The following is a 20922-nucleotide window of genomic DNA, read 5'->3' on the forward strand; positions in this document are numbered from 1 at the left end:
TCTTCAGCTGCTGCATCTTCAATTCCCAGAGCACAGCAAGCTCCACCACCTCCCCTCCAGCCTCCTGGCCAAACCAGCACCAGTTATTTAATGGCTTCTGGGGAGAGGACAAGTTAAGCCTCAAATTAAACTTTCCACTTCAACAGGCACCTCAGCAGGATGGAGACCCCTACCCTGGCCAGACACGTAAAGCTGTGTCTGGCTCCAAGTGTCTTGGAAGAAATGGAGAGGCAGCTCCTGGTGGAGTGGCAGGTGGCTGCCATGGGGAGGGATTTGGGAACTGGCAGGAGAGAGGCATAAGCCTCCAGCACAGCAAATATCTGATCCCCAGCCATGGAAAAAAAAGCCATCACTAAAAAGCATCAGCCAGAGCCATGAGTGGAATCTTCTTGGCAGGAATGGAACAGTGTTGGAAGAGCATCCAGGCTTTGAGCTCAGTGTGAGAGGCTCTGTTGCCATTGCATCATCGTCATCATCATCATCATCACTGCATTCAGAGTCTGAATCAGGGCTAAAAACTGAAATGAGGCCTTTCAAACTGACAGAAGGCAGGGATAGATGGGATATTGGGGAGGAATTCTTGGTTGTGAGGGTGGGGAGGCCCTGGCACAGGTGGCCCAGAGAAACTGTGGCTGCACCTGGATCCCTGGAATTGTCTAAGGCCAAGTTGGACTTTGGAGCTTGGAGTGACCTAGAATAGTGGAAAGTGTCCCTGCCCATGGCAGGGGATGGAACAAGATGGTTTTTAAGTTCTCTTCCAACAAAACCATTCTATGGTTCTACTATTTTAACGTGGGTTTTTTTATCATTAAATTACAATTTATTTTATTTGCCTCCAGCCAACAGCTTGGGGGCTGTGCACTGCAGTCCCTCCACGGATCCCAGCCCAGCAATGCCTTTTTCCTCCCACTATTTTAACGTGGGTTTTTTTATCATTAAATTACAATTTATTTTATTTGCCTCCAGCCAACAGCTTGGGGGCTGTGCACTGCAGTCCCTCCACGGATCCCAGCCCAGCAATGCCTTTTTCCTCCTCTTCAAAGCCCTCCTCCATCACAACCATTACACCATGGCTGTCACTTCTGGAAAACCAAAACCTCCCCAAAGCTCCTCAGGCCCTTGCACAGAGACATTGTCTGGAGAGGGCTCTGGGGTATCCCCAGGGACTGAGGTGCCACCATTCCCATGGAACGCTGACCCTGATGGCCTCGGTCTCCTGCCAGCTGAGGGCCTGGGGTCACTGCCAGGCCTACGTGCTCAGGGATGGGTGGGAAATGTCCCCCAGAGGCTCAGGATGATCTCAGGTCAATGGGCCCAGCTGCTGTTGCCAGGCAGGAAGGCTGGAGGTGGGAAATCTGCTCCTGGCACTGGTCCCGGGACACGCTGCCAACAGAGCAAACACCCACGGGGTCATCGGCACCCAAACATCTGCTCTGTCACCCATGGGTGCCCAGAGGGACCCTGCTGCTCCTGGTCAAGGGACAGGGCAATGGATGGATGTGGATGGATGTGGATGGATGGATGGATGGATGGATGGATGGATGGATGGATGGATGGATGGATGGATGGATGGATGGATGGATGGATAGAAGTGTTGCTGTTTTCTTGACAGCTCCTCAGCCAGACAGCATATTAAAAACAGCTCAACAAACTTCCAGGTGGGCCCTGTGTCAGTTAGAGTTTTCCAAGTCCTCTGCTTTCCATGGAGGTGGTAAAATTCATGGAGAAGTGAGAGGAGAGGTGGTGAGGGGAACCAGAAGATTCTCCCCAATGTGGTTCAGTAGGAATTATGGGATCCAGTCAAAGGCTGGACTTGATGATTGAGAGGTTTGTTCCCACCTTAATGCTGATATTCCATTCTCTGTTTCTGTGATCAGACCTGGGCTTGGATGAGCAGGATCTGCACCTCACTGACCCCTCCTCCTCCTCCTGCCACTCTCTGTTCTGGCAAATTCTGCTCTGACTCAACTTGGAATTACTTTTCGGGGGAAAGATTGCAGAAGGAATTGGAGTTATCCCTGGTTTCCAAAGCTTTTTTTCCTCCAACAAGGCCAAGTGTGACATCTCTTCACCCCTGCCTCAACTTCAGACCTGCTTAAACCACACCTAACCATGGAAAAAACACATGAAAAAATAAATGAGCAATTTATTGACCTTTCCTCCTTTTTCCTTCCCCAAAGGCAAGTGCAACTGGGAAAAGTGTGGAAGCTCATGTGTGCCCTCCAGGAGGGGGCTGGACTCAGGTCAAAGGAACATATTTTATTTCAATATTAGACACCCACACCAATCATAAATCCACACTAAACCAAGTTGTCCTAGAGCTGGAGTTCAATAAACCACTTATGCCATTAAACAGCATCCTTAGGGTGGTGTTTGTATGCAGCCAAACACACTCAGACACTCTGTGATAGGCTCCCAATAAAAAATGTCTTTTTAGCAGTTTATCATAAATTAGGACATGTTGGCAAGCTGTATCTGAGCAATTATGGTGTAATTCCCATATTTGCCAAAGGAATATTGCTGTGGATATAGTAAAAAACTGATCCCACTAAAGTAAGCGCGATAATAAGATAAATAATTATTATAAATAAAATAGTGATAAAATATTAAAACTCAACTGTGTGAAAAATTAATTACAGATTTTGGAGCTCACATAGAAGATAATTTTTTCCTTAAAATTACAAGGACTAGAAAGGTAAAGATTTTTCCTAAACCTCCTATGAGTCTCTCAGTATGACAAGGGTCCAGGAAGAAGAGCTTTAAAAATGCACCAAATCTGGGAACTTTTGGGCCTGGTTGGGTCAAAGGGGATGAACTCTGGACTTTACTTTCTGTCCTCTGACTCATCCTTTTTGCAACAGCTCTGCTGGTGACAGATCTTTAACCTGGAATAGTGGAAAGGCTGGAGAGGTGTGTGATCTGTTGCACCACACAGGTGAGGTGACATCACCCTGGCAGCAACACCCCTGCTGTGCCCAAAAACCATCCGTGTCCTTGGAGCCCTGCCAAGAACATCCTCTATTTTAGGATTGGTCCAAAGCTCATCAGGGAACTTCCTGAGGATGCATTCCCAGCCCAGTTTTCCATTCAGCTTCACATTCACCTGTGGAAGGGTTCACAGAATTGTGGAATCATGGAATGATTGGTGTTGAAAGGGAAATTTGAGAGCATCTAGTTCCACTCTCTGCCATGGGCAGGGACAACTTCCACTATCCCAAGTTGCTCCAAGCCCTCTCCAGCCTGGCCTTGGACACTTCCAGGGATCCAGGGCCAGCCACAGCTTCTCTGGGCATCTGACTAGGACCTCCCCACCCTCACAGGGAACAATTCCTTCTCTGTCTCCCATCCATCCCTGCCCTCTGGCAGTGTGCAGCCATTCCCTGTGTCCTGTCCCTCCATCCCTTGTTCCCAGTCCCTCTCCAGCTCTCCTGGAGCCCCTGTAGGCACAGGAAGGTGCTCTCAGGTCTCTCTGGATCCTTCTCTTCGCCAAACTGGGATATCAAAGCTCTGCTTGAGGTCAGAAGTAGTATCCTGTACCCTAGGTCTTTTTTGCTCTGGGAGTCCTTATGAAATGGGGGGAGAGGGCAAAAGGCTGTTTATAGTTTTGGTTAAAAAGTTTAAATCCTCTCAAAAGCAAACATTGAACATTAACCTGTATGCTGCACTTTCTCAGGAGCTCCAGGAGGCTGCACAAGGACTTTAGGGGCAGGAAAACCTCCTGAACTGCTGACAGTTGCAGAAACAAGGGCAGGAAACAACTTTCTACCCTGACTGAGCAATGCCCAGTCCAGATTTATCTTCCATAATGGTGCTGCTGAGGCATAAATGCCTTTTGAATTGCATCCCCACAGCTGTGTGTGCCAGCTCTGGGCTGCTCTGTGTCATCCCAGCCATCCTGAAATCCCTGGGTTTGTTCCAGGAGCTGCCCCCTCCCTGCCCCTCAGCCCCAGCATGCCACAGGCACTCAGTCCCACAGGGAATTTAGGATCACATACAGTTATGGTATGAAGCCAGAAATAGCCTGGAGAGCATTTGTCTGGCCTGAGGCTCCAGGAGAAGGGCAAATGTCAGCTGATGTTCCCTAAAATAGACACAGCCTGCCTGCAGCAGGGCAGGAAAGCCACCAGGCCTGGCTGAAACACCGAGTGTGGGGAGGGGGCTGCAAGGTGGGGATCCCAGCCCCTGGGTTTCCCTCTGGATAACCCAGATGCTCTCCTCTCTTCACCTCCCTGGGCTCAACTTCTCTTCCCTGCAGGAATGCAGAGGTCCTGACAAACAGTTGGGACCTTGATTACGACCTAAGGAGGGGGAGGATGGGCTTTCCAAAAGCACAGGGGTTAATCCCTCACATCCTTCACATCTTTCCACTGAGGGAAGGAGCTTCCTCCTCTTCCTGCACCTGTCTGATGTCTTAAACAGCCAAAAGAAGAAAGCAGCTCCAAGTTTCATCCAACCTGGCCTTGGACACGTCCAGGTATGAGGCAGCCACAGCTTCTCTGGGAAACCTGTGCCCAGACCTCACTATCCTCACAGCCAAGAATTTCCTCCTAATATCCCATCTAAACCCACCATCCTTCAGCCTAAAACCATTCCCCTGTGTCCTGTCCCTCCATCCCTTGTCCGCAGTCCCTCTCCAGCTCTTCTGGAGCCCCTTCAGGCCCTGGAAGGGGCTCTGAGCTCTCCCTGGATCCTTCTCTTCTCCAGGTGAGCACCCCCAGCTCTCCCAGTCTGGCTCCAGCTGCAGCAGCTCTGGAGGCAGCACCATCACCTCTGGCACCTCTAAAAGCCAGACTGGGATTGTCTCAAACAGGACTCAACAAGATCCAGGCCAAGGATCAAAGAGAAGCAGCTGGGAAGAGCAACACCCTCAGAAGCACCGCGGCCACGTTAGTCATTGCACTGTGGTCAGGAGGAATGTTCTCTCCACCAGAGGTTCCCATGAAAGTGCAGTCAGGAGGAATGTTCTCTCCACTAGAGGTTCCCATTAAAGTGTGGTCAGGAGAGAAATGTTCTCTGCACCACACATTCCCATCGTCAGGAGGAATGTTCTCTCCACCAGAGATTCCCATCTTCAGGAGAAATGTTCCCTTCACCAGAGGTTCCCATTGTCAGGAGGAATGTTCTCTCCATCAGATGTTCCCACCATTGGAAAGCCCAGGTGTGGGAGGAGGGCAAGGCCTCCTTTCACCTGCAGGGAGGGTTTATCCATGGATTAGGGAGGCAGGGTGGGGCTGTGGGGAGTTATGGGTGTCATCTCCTCAGCCAAGCTTCTCCTGCTCACCCATCACAGCTTGTGCAACACCTGGAGGCAGGACCTGCTCAGACACAGAAATGGGGACCCAGCAGGGCCTCAGCATGCTCACAGCCAGGAATTCCTTCCCAAATTCCCATCCATCCCTGCCTTCTGGCAGTGGGAAGACATTCCCTGTGTCCTGTCCCTCCATGCCTTGTCCCCAGTCCCTCTCCAGCTCTCCTGGAGCCCCTTTAGGCTCTGGAAGGGGCTCTGAGCTCTCCCTGGATCCTTCTCCTCTCCAGGTGAGCACCCCCAGCTCCCTCAGCCTGGCTCCAGCCCTTGGAGCATCTCCATGGCCTCCTCTGGACTCTCCCCAGCTGCTCCATGTGGATTTTCACTTTACAAACCCTCCCTGTGCCTTCATCATTTACTCCAAGCATCGATGCCACATTTAACAGCCCAGCTGCTGACTCAGCCTGCAGGGCTCTTCCCTCCAGGCTCTGTCACTTTTCCCACCTGCTCCAACCAATGACAAACCCAGGACACATTTGCAAAGGATTTTATTAAAGTAGGCATCATCCACAACTAACAAGAGTTGAAAAAATATTCTTAACAACCTCTTTTTTTTTAATCTTTTTTGTCCTGAATAAGTAATTTAACAGCCACAGTGCTCAAGTGTCATGAGAGAAGTCTCTGCCCAGAAGTCAAACTTCCAACAGGTAGAAAAAAGTACATATTTTGCACCACATCAAGTTGGTTTAATACAGAAAAAAAAAGTGACATCATAACAAGTTAATGTGGAAAACATGGGAGGAAAAAAATACAGATCATTGGTGAGATTGAAAATGAGAATTTCAAACAGGATGCAGACCTTGCAGACACATTTAATAATATTCCCTGATTGTCACAACAGTTTCCTCCAGACCACTCTCTATAGGAACATGGTTTATTTCAGATTTAAAAAAAAAAAAATTGCTTAAATGGCTGCTCCCAAATGAGGCCAGTAACAGCTTGGCAGGAAAAACAAAATTGTGTTCAAAATGCCATAGGTTTGAATTCCACCTTTGCCATGACACCTGTTCCAAGGCTTTTGTGTAATTCCACCACCAAGGACAGTGTTTCAGAAGAAAGAACATTCCTGTTCCTCACTCTTGCTGACTCCATTCAAACTGGAGCTGGGAACGAGGGTGAGGGGATCAGACCCCAGGACTCAGAGTGATGTAAGGACATGGAGTGAGACCCATCATCAAAACCTCTTTATTTTACACTTCCCAAAAGTGGAACAGAGGCACTGAGGAGTGGACAAGACACTTCAGCTCCTTTCCAGCCCTTCATCTGCTGGCTCCAGGTCCCTGGGAGATAATCCAGTCTGGATCCCATCCTTTTGGGCAGAGGACAAAGCCCAGCCAGTCTCTCCTCAGAGGGTGGGAAGGGAGGGCAGACTTCACCACCCATTGAGCCAAAAATTACACTTGAGCTACGTGAGAGTTACAAAGTGGCCAAAGTTTAAAAAATTTGTCCTTTCAGCAATGTAAACAATATAAAAAATATTTCAGTAACAGCCACGACCCTTGAGCTTAAATACCTGGGAAATTGCTACTTTGCCCACAGAAGAAAGGGTGAAGTACATACAAAAACAAGAGATACAAGTGTAACAAATGTTTTCAAATAATTGGGTTTCACCAAAGAATCTTCATTGGAAGGTTACTTTTGTGAGGAAACATATTCCCTGCAGGAGAACTCCTGCACAAAGAGACACAAGTCTGATCATGGCAGGGTTACAGAGAACACAACAGACTCACAACCACCAAAGCACCGTCACGGAAAACAGAGCAAACAAGTTGTAGGAAAAAAAAAAAAAACAACAAAACTTGAATGTTTTTACCTACACACACTACTGGAGTATACAACACCAAAAAAAAAAAAAAAAAAAAAAAAAGAAAGGAGAGCTTCCTGTAGGGAATTTCCAGTCATTTTTGAAAATGAAAAGTATTTTTTCTTTGAAAAAAATAAAAGTCCAAAGCTCCCAGAGGCTGTTTCTCAGCTGGAGTAGCTAACAGCTCAGACTCACATCCATGGAAACTGGTACTTTACCTACAATGGCTTTTCTGTCTCTCCAGTCTGTCATTTCCTGAAGTCTCCTAAGTAGCTTTTGAACTGACACCTCTTCCTCTCACACATCTACTAAAACTCCCTTGTTCATCCCAGAATCTCCTGTGCATGAAACTCAACGAGCAGAACAGCCCTTAGCTGTAGCTAGAAGATGGTTTCAGCTTCTGGATCCCTCTCTGAAGAATAAAAGGGTATTATAAGAGTTACATATAAACAGCATCTACAAACACAGTGCACGTGGAAAATGGGGTGAATGGGAAAGATTTCCAAGGCTGACCTGACTCTACCGTAAGGCTCCATCCTCAGCCCAGTTTTAAAACTTGTTCCAGGCAATGCGACACTGTGCAGGGACTCCAAACAACTGGGAGAACCAAAAGTACTGCTAAAAACCCAGCCAGAGGCTTGGCTCCCCTGAAATCCCACCCAGACTCACATCCATGGAACAGCTCTTCAGATTTCAGCTCTCCCTCCGAGGCTGCACTGAAGGCAGCGGCACTTGCAGAGAACAGGACAAAGCTCTGCTTGTAAACCCTGTTTTTTTTAAAGCATGATGAGAATTCAAGTCCTATTCCACTTCACATTTATAAATAGCATCATAAGAATGCAACTCTGTATGACCTAGGTATAGAAAAGTGTATGCTTAGACAGCACTAAAGAGAGATATAAATAGGAGCTATCGAGCAAAGTTTGATTTCAAACTAGAATTGCAACATCCCCCTGCAATTTGGAAACATGAAACGGCTCTTCTGATGTCTCTCTTGTAAGCAAAGAGTAAAAAGGTTCTTGCTGCAACCTAACATCCTCCACCAAGAAAAAGCAAAACCTATTGTTAGCTTTTTGGGATATGCCTGAAAGTTGGACAATGCTATCCCACTTTGTTTGCCAAGGAAGAGGCAGGAATGATTGGAGAGCCATCAGCCAGGAGTAAGTGCTATTTTGGTGTTTTTCCCTAAGTGTGAAAGTTCAAGAACTCTGTGTTTGTCAGCAGTGCTGTGTTTGGGGACAGCACCCAGTGCTGCTGTTTATCTAAAGGACATTCCAGCTACAGGACATTTCTGCCCAACTCTGTCACTACTTACGAAAATTAGCAACTGACATGCTCTAAGACTCAGAAAATTAGAAACTAAAATGCAGCCATTTCTTCCTGGTCCTCTGTGGAAATCTGGAAACATCTGAAAGCATTTCAGTTAGCTTGGGCAACCCTAGAGTCAGACCCAAGGTAGCTAAACATGGTGGTCACCAGCTCAGGGAGGTCATAGTCATGTTTCCAACCCCAGTCCCTGCGGGCGTTGCTGTCGTCGAAGTTCATGGGCCAGCTGTCAGCTGCAGGGAAAAAAAAGAAAAAGAACCAAGAAAGGTGAGGTTTAGGAAAAAAATCTCTGAACTTTGAGATGTTTCATCATTACTAAGCTGAATTTTGAACCATAAGGCTTGAACTGCACAGGAACAATTTGTCAGTTCCTAAAAAGAAAAGAGACTTTGTTTCACCCCAATGATGTTTTTTCTTACCTGCTGCCAGGGAGGATACTAACCTATGGCCTGTCTGACTTGATCCACGTTGTAGGTCATCTGGAGCTCAGGTACATACTTCTGCACCTCCTGGGCCAGCTCCTCAGGAGTGAAGCTCATGGCACTGATGTTGTAGGTCCTCATGGTCAGGGCTTCTGCAGGGGCCTCCATGATCTCCAGTGTGGCCTTCAGGCAGTCGTCGATGTACATCATGGGCAGCCGGGTGTCCGGCCTCAGGTAACACTTGAATTTGCCAGTCTTTATGGCATCGTGGAAAATCTTGACAGCATAATCTGGGAAAGAGAAAAATGGATGTGCATGATCTGACAGTCAACAAATGTCAGACCAACCCCAAAGTCTCCTGTCTCAAATCTGGCAGCAGGACTGTGAGATGTTCATCAGGAAATCACAGAGTGGTTTGGGTTGGAAGGGATCCTAAAGATCATTAAGTTCCAATCCCCTCCCATGGGATGGGATGCCACTCACTATCCCAGGTTGCTTCAAGCCTTCCAACCTGGCCTTGAATATTTACAGGGATGAGGCAGCCACAGCTTCTCTGGAAAACCTCACCACCCTCACAGGGAACAATTCCTTCCCAGTATCCCATCCACTCCTGCCCTCTGGCAGTGGGAAGCCATTCCCCTTTGTCCTGTCATTCCATGTCCCTATGAAAAGTCCTCCCCAGCCCTCTTGTCATGCCCCAGGCACTCACCAGTTGTTCCCCCCCCAGGCTGGGAATCAGCAGAGATAATCCCTGGATACCTGAGGCAGCGGAAGTCCAGGCCATAGCGGTAGTGGTAGTACTGGGGAGGGAGCAGAAACACAGAGTTACACACCAAGGGTTGGTCACACACCCACTGGTTTCACAGGAAAAATCTGACCCAGGATGAACCTTCAGCTGTCCCAGGACAGGGATGAAAGGAAAGGAATTACTGAAGAATTCCCATTCCCTGCCTGGCAGCTGATCTCCCTGCTTGTCCTTTTCCAGCTCAAAACCACATCAGTAGATCTTTGATTTTTGACATGGATTGTCATGCTACTCATGTAGGGTCTACAATGTTCAGAAACTGAACATTCCCAAGTTTGTGAGACTTTCCAGGATAATACAGACCTCAGACCTGGAAACTATATAAAAATATCAGCTTTAAAAATGTTGCTTATAAATTAACTGCAAAGCCAAAAGAGAAGCTGTGCACGTGCAGACTACCAAGACTTTGACTTTAGAGGCTTTTTTTGTAGAGAAGGAGCAAAAAGTCATCACTGTGTACCTGCTGTCACAAGGCTTTGTGCACTGTCCTTTCTGCAGTGCCATTCACACTGGCACAGAGGCCAAAGCCATAAAAAACAGGGAAAGAAATGACACTGAAAGTCAGCTCTTTGCCAGCTTCTCATGCTTTGTGCTTTTCCCAACAGAACTCAATAGATATTTGACCTTCAGAGCTGCTTCAGACTATTGCTGAGTAGTAAAGCCTGAATTAAGGAAAAATGGGGGAAAGAATGAGTGAGGAATCTTACAAGAGCAATGAAGTTCCAATCATAGAATCATGGAATGGCTTGGGTTGGAAGAGACCTTAAAGAACATTCCCACCCCTGCAAAGGACAGGGACAATTCCACCATCCCAGGTTGCTCTGAGCTCTGTCCAACCTGGCTTTGGACACTACCATGGATGGGGCAGCCACAGCTTCTATGGGAAACCTGTTTCAGTGAAGTTCTACCAGACTTTTTAGGAAATGAATAAAGTAAAAAATTCTCACTTCTCCCATGAGCTCAGCGTGGACCTTGGAGACTCCATAGATTGTCCTTGGCCTCTGAATGCAGAGATCAGGAGTTGGATCTCGAGGAGAGGTGGGTCCAAAGGCTCCAATGGTGCTTGGAACAAAGAGCCTCAAATTATGCTCAGCTGCAATATCCAGAACATTGTGTAAACCTGGGGAAAAAACCACAAAACAGGATTTATCAGAATATTTCTTCTTTCTCAAGCCATTATGAGAATTATAAAATATGCTCAGCTGGAAGGCACCTATCAAGATCATCCATGGCCCTGCACAGACACCCAATAATCCCACCCTGTGAGCATTGTCCAAACACTCCTGGAGCTCTGGCAGCCTTGGGAATGTCACCATTCACTGGGGAGTGTTAGAGGAGCCTCCTTGAGCCAGGTCTCATAAGCTCTTCGAGGTCCATAACACACCTAAGATCACTCAGCTACCCTTAGAGGCATAAAAATCAGCAGGATGGCATCTGTTGCAGTGTTGGAAACAAAAAGGTTTAATAAAAAGCAAAGTAACAAACAGAGAAAAACCAAGCCAAGGGCAAGAGGTTCTTGTTTTTAGTAAAACACCTTACAAAAGTGATTAGTTTGTTCTCTTCTTTTTCTAGTAAATTGCACAAGTGGGACTTTTTGGCTTCTGTCCAATTAGCTCTCCTTAAGGTTGAGGTGAAGTCCCTAAGGTCCTATGAAGTTTTTTTTTTTCACCTAATTGAAGAGAGAAACTGTGGTGGTGTTCACAGGAGTCCCAGCATGAGAGCAGAGAATGCTGAGTCCATGTTTCAGAAGGCTGATTTATTATTTTATGCTATATATATATATATTATATTGCAAGTAAATTATATATTAAAACTATACTAAAAGAATGGAAGAAAGGAAAAAGGAAGAAAGGAAAAAGGAAGAAAGGAAAAAGGAAGAAAGGAAAAAGGAAGAAAGGAAAAAGGAAGAAAGGAAAAAGGAAGAAAGGAAAAAGGAAGAAAGGAAAAAGGAAGAAAGGAAAAAGGAAGAAAGGAAAAAGGAAGAAAGGAAAAAGGAAGAAAGGAAAAAGGAAGAAAGGAAAAAGGAAGAAAGGAAAAAGGAAGAAAGGAAAAAGGAAGAAAGGAAAAAGGAAGAAAGGAAAAAGGAAGAAAGGAAAAAGGAAGAAAGGAAAAAGGAAGAAAGGAAAAAGGAAGAAAGGAAAAAGGAAGAAAGGAAAAAGGAAGAAAGGAAAAAGGAAGAAAGGAAAAAGGAAGAAAGGAAAAAGGAAGAAAGGAAAAAGGAAGAAAGGAAAAAGGAAGAAAGGAAAAAGGAAGAAAGGAAAAAGGAAGAAAGGAAAAAGGAAGAAAGGAAAAAGGAAGAAAGGAAAAAGGAAGAAAGGAAAAAGGAAGAAAGGAAAAAGGAAGAAAGGAAAAAGGAAGAAAGGAAAAAGGAAGAAAGGAAAAAGGAAGAAAGGAAAAAGGAAGAAAGGAAAAAGGAAGAAAGGAAAAAGGAAGAAAGGAAAAAGGAAGAAAGGAAAAAGGAAGAAAGGAAAAAGGAAGAAAGGAAAAAGGAAGAAAGGAAAAAGGAAGAAAGGAAAAAGGAAGAAAGGAAAAAGGAAGAAAGGAAAAAGGAAGAAAGGAAAAAGGAAGAAAGGAAAAAGGAAGAAAGGAAAAAGGAAGAAAGGAAAAAGGAAGAAAGGAAAAAGGAAGAAAGGAAAAAGGAAGAAAGGAAAAAGGAAGAAAGGAAAAAGGAAGAAAGGAAAAAGGAAGAAAGGAAAAAGGAAGAAAGGAAAAAGGAAGAAAGGAAAAAGGAAGAAAGGAAAATCTTGTGACTGAGCAGACAGTCTGAGCCAGCTGACTGTGATTGGCCATTAATTAGAAACAACCACATGAGACCAATCACAGATGCACCTGTTGCATCCCACAGCAGCAGATAACCATTGTTTACAGATAACCATTTTGCTCCTGAGGCCTCTCAGCTTCTCAGGAGAAAAATCCTGGCAAAGGGATTTTTCAGAAAATATCATGGCTACAAGAAAATTCTGGCCTTCTTTCCTTTTTGAGGGGACAAAGGACACTTTTGTCACTCCGCCAACAGGGAGCACATTCCTATAGGGGAGCTGCTCCAATGCCAGACACCCTCTGGGGAAGAACCTTTCCAAACCTGCCCTGACACAGCTTTAAGCCCTCAAACCCAACGCACCAGTGATGTTGACAGCCCTGGCCAAGGGCACGTTGGCCTCTCCCACGGCGCTGAGCAGGGCGCTGTAGTGGAAGAGCCACGTGATGCGATTGTTCACCACGATCTCCCGCAGGTTCTTGTAGTCCAAGATATCCGCGAAGATGAAAGGACCTGGAGGAGGTGGAAGCAGCGGGAAATTGGATGTCAGGAACGGATGGAAGGAAGGTTCTGCATGAAGCTCAGGCAGCTGTTTCTACCACCTAAATACATCACTAAACAGTGAGGTTGAGGAAAAGTTTTCGCAAGTTTCCGGAGAAAATCAAAGAGTCTTAAATTCGATTCTATATCTGCCTCATTATAAAAATTCCTTGAGCATGTAAAAACAAAGCACAAGTTTCATTTCCAACCTCTTCCCTCCAAAAGAATAAAAGCACCTCTTTTTACAGCAGGAGCACAAGATGTCTTAAATCCTACTCTATATCCACCTCATTATAAAAATTCCCTGAGCATGAAAAAACACAGCACAAGTTTCATTTCCACTTCCTTCCTCCAAAAGAATAAAAGCAATTCTTTTTCAGCAGAAGCACAAAGTGTCTTAAATCCTACTCTACATCCCCCTCATTATAAAAATTCCCTTAGCATGTAAAACAAAGCACAAGTTTCATTTCCAGCTTCCTCCCTCCAAAAGAATAAAAGCATCTCTTTATACAGCAGGAGCACAAGGTGCCTCAAATAGTTATTTGAGTGGGAAAAGTGACACATTTTTTTCACTGCAAAGAGAAATATTTTCCTAAATATTTCTTATATATATTTAGGAAAATATTTCTCTTCGCAGTGAAAAAATGCAAAAAGAAATATTTAGGAAAAGGGAATAAGAGAAGAAACCAACATCTTGGCAAGATTTGAAAGCAGAGAGGCATTATGCAGAAGGTTTGAAAAGCTGCCTGTCAGTGTAAGCCACTTATCACTTTGATAATTAGTTTATGAACATCAGAGGTAAAGTTTGGTTTTTTTTCCATGTGCTTCCCCAGTCACTTACCACTATAAAAAACATTATCTGCAGGTTTTCTAATGTCAGACAAGATCACATTGTTCTTTCCAAAGCGTTTCCTGTGTAAAAATACCCACAGGGAACAGTGAGTCCACAGCTTTTTGAGATAATCCATCAGTTGCTATTTTGTTTTGCAGGAGTGATAGCAGAGGAACAATATTTTCCATAATAAAATCAGTTACTGCACTAAACAAAAAAACACCCCAACAATCCTTTAAATATCAACCCAGCATCTTAAAATGATAAAATACTTCTAGTAGCAGTCAAGCTCTGCATAAGGATAAAGAAATATTTTAGAAAGTGAAAATATGTTGGGAGAAAAGACTTTCCTACACTTTTCTTATTGAAAATTTTACCCAGGGATAATTTACCCCCCTGCAGACAACAAAAAGCCACTGGGATTGTTGTAGCTGCAGTTACTTTTATATCAACTAAGCAAATAGAAGAGAGAAATTGTGACCTTGTGCTAATCAACACAAGGCTGTTGGAGAGAGCAGATCTGGGGGCATTGGAGCACATTCTGGCCTCCCATTATTTGCATAATTTAAAAATATATCATAGAAATGGTAGCAAATGTTCAAACTGCTACAGTGTTGAGTGCAGTGAGTCTGCTCACTTTTAATCTTGGTCTAAACTCCCTCCAGCAAAGACTGTGAGCAAATGATAAACTGGAGCTGAGCTGGATATGGACAAGGACATGGATCAGGGAGAGCTCTTGGAGGATTTCATTCATCATTTCACACTTCTTGAAAAGATGTCATAAAAAAAAGGAGGTAACTGTGCTTGAGGTGAGGAAAAGGAGAAGGAAAAAGAAGGAAAACTCTGAGGGTTTAGACTCTGAATACTCCCATTTAACTGGAAGCAAACAACTCAGCAGACAGTCCCTCAGACAAAATCCTGCTATTTTGGGAATTGTGACCAATGGACACGCAGAAAATACGTCAGGAACCCACAGCAAGCACAGGAGGGACAAATAAAATGATGGTGAAAATTTAATTATAGAATCATTAAGGAAAAGACCTTTAAGATCATCAAGTCCAGCTATTAATGTTATTTACAAAGCCAAGGAGACAAAAACAGCATTTGAAAAATAGGATTTCTTTTATAAACAACTTTCCAGACAACTACTGCTCCTAGAAGTGATGGCTAAAGCTGGAATTCCTCACTCACAGCAAGCCAGGGAATGGTGACCCACCTCAGCAGCTTTGCAAGTCCCACCCCGAGCTGGCCAAGACCACCTAAGAGACAAAAATCAGAGGAAAAGTGGGGGTCACAATGCAGAATTCCATTGTTATCTATATCACATCAAGAATCAGTACGATTTTCTCAGCAGAGTCAGGAAGCTTTTACGTTTTTTTTTCAAGGAACAGGTTTTAAAGAAGTTCTGGAATTAAAACAGGAAAGTTCACACAGGACTCTGACGGCAAAGATCATCCCAATTCCAGGATATTTGGGGTATTTTTGCTTCCAGAACTGTGCCCTTTGGGGAGGGAGGAGAGCAGTGGGAAAGCTCAGCTGAGAAGCAGGAACCCAGCTGTGCCAGGAGTGCTGACCTGTGATTAACACCCGGGGATGGTCTGACTCGGAGAACGTCACCGAGTGGAAGCTGGCGTCGGAGGCCACCTGGCGTGGGGACACCCCAATGGCCCTGACAGGCACCAGGGACACCCCACAGCCACAGCCAGAGCTCTGCAGCAGCTGGCTGGCAGCTCTGCCCAGGTTCCTGATGACTGGCATCTTCCCCTTTCAGGTGTGCTGTGAGGAGAGAGACAAAAGATGAGTCACGAGTGATTCAACCCCGTTAAAGGGCTTTGAAAACTCTGCTAAAAGGGAAAACTGCTAAAAGGGAAAACTCACTCTGCTAAAAGGGAAAACTCACTCTGCTAAAAGGGAAAACTCTGCAGAGATCCAGAGGAATTTGATGCCATCCCAGAGCTGGGGGATTGTGCCAAGGAAGGGCTGAAAGCAGCCTGGGGTGTAACATGAGCAGAGGTAATGTATTCCCTGGAGAGAGCTCAGGAAAATATCCACAGTCCAGAAAAATGGAGAGAGAGAATGCTGTAAAGCTCAAGTTTAAACTTTTTTTAAAATTTCACTCAGAAGTGTGAATTTAAGGATAAATACAGAATAAAACAAAGCTGCTGTGGTGCCACGTTTGGAGTGGAAGTTTTGCAGGCTGCTGTGAATAAGCAAAACTCCTCAGGATTGCATCAGCAGGAGCAGCTGAGCCAAGGAGGCAGCAGGAAATATCTTGAAAAAAAAGGGAGATTTACTCTGATTTAACACTCAGGATGGACAGTACCCAGAAAGCAAACAGAGGAGTGGCAGGGCTTAGCCAGGCCTCAGGAAAATGTCCTAATTATTTCACATAATTATAATTTACCCTGTGCTGCATTCAAGTTTGGGTTCTTGCTTTCCAAATCTTTCATATTGCAGAAGGAAATGCAAAGTACCCCAAATAAATGACACCTGCAGCCACAGCTGGTTGTTTCTGTGGTGCAAATTTAATTCTCCCAAATAAAATCCTCAAGGCACAGCCAGTCATTTTTTCCTTATCCCCTCTGAAGAATTTTTATTTCCCAATACCTAGAATATGCAAATTCCCAGATGAAAGCATAATTCAAACTTGCCTGATGGGGTTACCCTGTCAAATCCTTTCTTGGGGCATATATTCTAAAAAGGAGAGGCAGGTAGAGGGAAGCTCTCCACAAGAAACTGCAGATGAATTCCAGTGGCAGAGAAAAGCAAACAAGTGATTAATGTGGGTGTTCCTTTCACTTCTCAGTCACCTGGCAGAGAATGTTCTGGTACTTGAGGGAGTTCTGCTATTTAAATAGAGATTTGCTAAATATTGTCTAGTAAGAGAGCCCCATAAAATTGCATTATTAAAAAAATATATTTAAATTGATCAAAAAGACTTGGTCTGAGATGCCCAGAGAGGTGATGGGAGTGTCCATCCTTGGAAATATCCAAATTCCATCCAGACACAGACCCAGGCATCAGCTCTCATGATAATCCCTCCCTATTTCAGCACTGAAGAATAAAATCCTCCAGCACTGAGAGAGACTCACTGGTCTGTGTGACAAAAAATTTCCACTCCAAGTACCTGAAAAGGCATTTTGAGCTTTGAAAAGTACAAACAAAAGTTGGCTGTGACTAAAATTGGTTTCCCAGTGACTGAACTGTTTTTTGCAAACATACTTAGAGTGAAACCACAAAGGCTTAAGCTGAGAATTTACTCCCAGGTCTGACTCAGAACAGTAAATGCATTTTATACCAGGAACTGAAACAGCCAGGCAGCAGAGCTGCTGCAAAAACCTCCACTGATGGCATTTATTTTTATTTCAAATGCAAAGGGGGAAAAAACAGGTGTGACTGGCTACTAAAGTTGCCATTAACGCACAGATAGACAAAGAAATCAATATTATGCCTTAAAAACTCTTTCCCAAATAGCTGAAGTCAGCCCCACACAGTGATTAACTTGCAAAAGCAACTCATACAGGAAAGCCCATTCTCCTAGATCCAAATTTTTCACCTTAATTAACTTCCAGGGGTTATTAACAGCTCTGAACACATAAAAAATTAACAGATGTAAAATAACATATATTTTTATAAGTTATTATAAAATTGATATATATTCAAAGGCTTCCCCTTTTACTATCCCAAAGAGGAATACTTTCTGTTCTGTTGGGAACTGAAGAGGAAAATATCATCTATATAATATATAGATATAATTTATAGTGAAAGGTGTCCTTGCTCATGAAACAGGATGAGCTTTAAGATCCCTTCCAACCCAAACCATTCCATAATTCCACCATATATTTTCAAACCCCCTCCCACATCCCCTTTTGAATAGTTTCTCAGTCCCTGATCTCATTTATCAACTCAAACTGATATTACAAAGTGCTAGCAAAATGAGGAAGCTTTATCTTGAAACAAAATTATTTCCCCCACCCCAGTAATTTAAACCAATAACCAAAGGTAATTTCAAGGATTAGGCAATGGAATTGCAGCTGGAATTTTCCCTCTCCTGTACTCACCTGGGCCTCAGCTGGTGATAAGGCAGAAGCAGAGCAGAGAAGGCAATTTATAGGACACTGCCTCTTTGGAAAGCCAATCAAAACCTGGCAGAGAGTAGGAGTTGTCCCACACCTTAAGGAAAAAAAAAACCAAAAAAAAAAAAAGTGCGTGTGAGAGCAGCAGCAGCAGCCAGGGATTTCACTGCTCTCTCCTGCTTGATTTTGAAATGCCTGGAAGTTTGGAAGAGGCAGGGAAAGGGCTCTGAAGGTGCACAAGCTGCTCCTCCAAGTCCCAGAACCAGCCAGCCTCGGGTCATGGCCGAAGGACAGAGTTTAAATTAATTAGTGGCAGTGCAAAAAGATTAGCAGAGAGCAAACACGTGCTCCAATGAACAATAATCTGCCTGGGATAGCAGGAAATTTCTGGGGTTTGTAAGAAGATTAAAGCACTGGGAGAAGGGAAAGAGGGAATAAAGAAAAAAAAAAAAAAAGAGAGACACATTCATAAAATGACATTTAGTGAGTGAACTGCCAGCTGCTGATCCTCTGCGAGGTTTCCAAGGTGTTACATAAGCAGCAGCACCTGTTGCTCACATAAAAGTCAAAAATGTTTATGGAAACCAGCAGCTCTTGTAAATTAGTTATTAATAGAATGTCACTCACGGTGACAAGAAAGATAAGAGAGTCATGGGCTTTGTCTGGAAAGTCCCACTGCAAGCTTCAAAGAGAATGGGAGAGAGGGAGGAAAGAGAGGCCAAACCAAACCCCAGAGCTCCCACAGGATCTCTGGGGCTGCACACCTGCTGGGATGCCACAGGATGCCCCTCCAGGGAGCTCAACCAAAGAATCCAGAACTTTCTTCTTTCAAAGAAAATTAAGGAACTCTGCAGGGCACAGGATCTTGCAGATTGCCAACCATATCCTCAGGAACATGATCCACACCAACTCACTGAGCTCCAAATTCTCAACTCCCAGTTGGCTCCAAACCCCACAGCTTCTGCTCCCGACCTGCAGATTTGCTTATGCATTGGGAAGCTCCTCTAATTTTCCCAACTGTATCAAGAGCTTGAGGAGTGAGACAGCACCTTCCTTGGGCATCCAGAAGATGAAGCACAAGCCACAGGAAAGCCACTGTGGTGCCCAAGTGGAAACTCATCAGATCCCTGCATTTGGGAGCACTCAAGCTGCAACAACTAAGGGATAATCTCAGCTCAACCCCAGGGACTGCTGCCTGGATAGCTGGACCCAAATGCATCTCACATTCCCTGCTGGCAATTCTTCTGCTTCTGAGACCCCCCAGGCTGGGACTCTGCGTCCCTGCCGGTGTCCCCTGGCAGGGGGGATGTGCCAGTGTGTCCAGGCTGGAGCTGTTCCCCCTGGCAGGGAGCTGCTGGCCAAGCTCAGCTGGAATAACCTTGACACACGCAGGGCTCCTGTCCCAGGGGTGACGCACGGCCCGGGGTGAGGCCGAGCCCCTCTGCAAGAGGAGACGTCAGCCCGAGTTGTGAGGGACCTGCTGGGAACCTGACCTCAGCCGCCAAAAATAAACAAAAAAAAAAAAAAAAAAAAAAAAAAAAGAGATTACGCAGCTGCTGAACAGTGTGAAACTCCTGCAAGAGGAAAGGAAGGTCCAGAACGTCCAGTGTGTCCTGGGCACAGTGGGCAGCAGGGAAAGGGGGGGGATCCTGCCCCTGTGCCCCTCTCAGGTGAGACCCCACCTGCAGAGCTGCCCCAGCCCTGGGGCCAGTGGCAGAAGGACCTGGAGCTGCTGGAGAGAGTCCAGAGGAGGCCACAGAGATGCTCCAAGGGCTGGAGCCCCTCTGCTCTGGAGCCAGGCTGGGAGAGCTGGGAGGATTCACCTGGAGAGGAGAAGACTCCAAAGGGACCTCAGAGCCCCTTCCAGGGCCTAAAGGGGCTCCAGGAAACCTGCAGAGGGACTGGGGACAATGGATGGAGGGACAGGACAAGGGGTAGTAACATTAAACATAAAAAAGTAGGTTTAGATGGGCTATTGAGAAGGAATTCTTGGCTATGAGCATGGAGAGGAGCTGGCACAGCTTGCAGAGAAGCTCTGGCTGTCCCTGAACCCCTGGAAGTGTCCAAGCCCAGGCTGGACGGGACTTGGAGCAGCCCGGGACAGTGGAAGGTGTTCCTGCTCACGGCACGGATTGGAACGGGAGGATCTTTGAAGTCCCTTCCGCCCCAACCATTCCCCGATTCCCTGGCGCTACACCCGGCACAGCCCCCGCTGATGAAACCCCAGAGCCGGGGCGGGTGACGAGCGCGAACAAAACCCGCCCGCCCGCAGGGAGTCTGCGGTGAGGCACCAAAGCGCCACGAGCACCGAACCGCCCGTCCCGGTCCCGAAGCGTCCCCAGAGTGTCCCCAGAGGAGGGGACCGCGCGGTGCCGGGGAGAGCTGCCCCTCCCCCACTCCATTCATTCGGTCGAGCCGGGAGCGGGGCGGTCCCGCCATCCCAAATCCCCCAGAGCCCCGCAGCTCCCGGTCCGGTCCGGTCCGGTCCGGTCCATGCCCGTCCATGCCCGCGCTCACCCCGCTCCTGCCGCGCTCGCGCTCCCGCCGCCGCCCCGTTCCCTCAGCCCAGTCCGCTCGCGCCGGGGCCGAAGCCTGACGTCAGCGGCGGCCGCCCAGGGGATTGGGCGGTGACGTCACACGGGCGTGATGTCACGCGCCGTGAGGGGCGGCGGTGGCGGGCGGGGCGCGGCGGCCCCTCAGGAGCTGAGGGCGGGCGGTGCCCGGCCACGGGGACAAGGGACATTACAGCTCATCCCGTCCCCTGCCGTGGGCAGGGACACCTTCCACTATCCCTGATTGCTCCGAGCCCTGTCCAACCTGGTCTGGAACACTGCAAGGGACTGGGGCAGCCAAAGCTTCTCTGGGCACCCTGTGCCAGGGCCTCACCACCCTCACAGGGAACGATTCCTTCCCAATATTTCATCTAACCCTGCCCTCTGGCAGTGAGAAACCATTCCCTCTCTTCCTGCCACTCCATGCTCTTGTCCCAAGTCCCTCTCCATCTCTCACCAACACTCACCAGCCAAGCCACTGTACAACACAGCACTGCTCACG

The 20922-nt window shown here is 46.4% G+C and overlaps 1 protein-coding gene across 1 annotated transcript; it reads right to left on the reverse strand.

Moving 5' to 3' along the window:
- Nucleotides 1-5776: 5776 nt before the first annotated feature.
- LOC134416484 (L-threonine 3-dehydrogenase, mitochondrial-like) lies at nucleotides 5777-20460 on the reverse strand. The gene is made up of 10 exons (XM_063153172.1): nucleotides 20386-20460; nucleotides 17854-17965; nucleotides 15367-15568; nucleotides 15009-15051; nucleotides 13802-13872; nucleotides 12784-12933; nucleotides 10610-10782; nucleotides 9567-9657; nucleotides 8878-9147; nucleotides 5777-8668 (listed from the first exon to the last, which is right to left on the reverse strand). The coding sequence occupies exons 3-10, from the start codon at nucleotides 15548-15550 to the stop codon at nucleotides 8529-8531; spliced, it is 1122 nt and encodes a 373-aa protein (XP_063009242.1). The 5' UTR covers nucleotides 15551-15568; nucleotides 17854-17965; nucleotides 20386-20460; the 3' UTR covers nucleotides 5777-8528.
- Between the last annotated feature and the right edge of the window lie 462 nt (nucleotides 20461-20922).

The sequence above is a fragment of the Melospiza melodia genome, chromosome 3, assembly GCF_035770615.1.
Source record: "Melospiza melodia melodia isolate bMelMel2 chromosome 3, bMelMel2.pri, whole genome shotgun sequence".
NCBI lineage: Eukaryota > Metazoa > Chordata > Aves > Passeriformes > Passerellidae > Melospiza > Melospiza melodia.

Excerpts from the sequence above, each read along its gene's own strand:
- LOC134416484 (XM_063153172.1), bottom strand. The coding sequence starts at position 15,550 with ATGCCAGTCATCAGGAACCTGGGCAGAGCTGCCAGCCAGCTGCTGCAG. Across the intron at positions 13,873-15,008 it reads GGACTTGCAAAGCTGCTGAG|GAAACGCTTTGGAAAGAACA; the intron begins GTGGGTCACCAT and ends ATTTTTACACAG. Across the intron at positions 8,669-8,877 it reads TCAAGTCAGACAGGCCATAG|CTGACAGCTGGCCCATGAAC; the intron begins GTTAGTATCCTC and ends TTTTCCCTGCAG.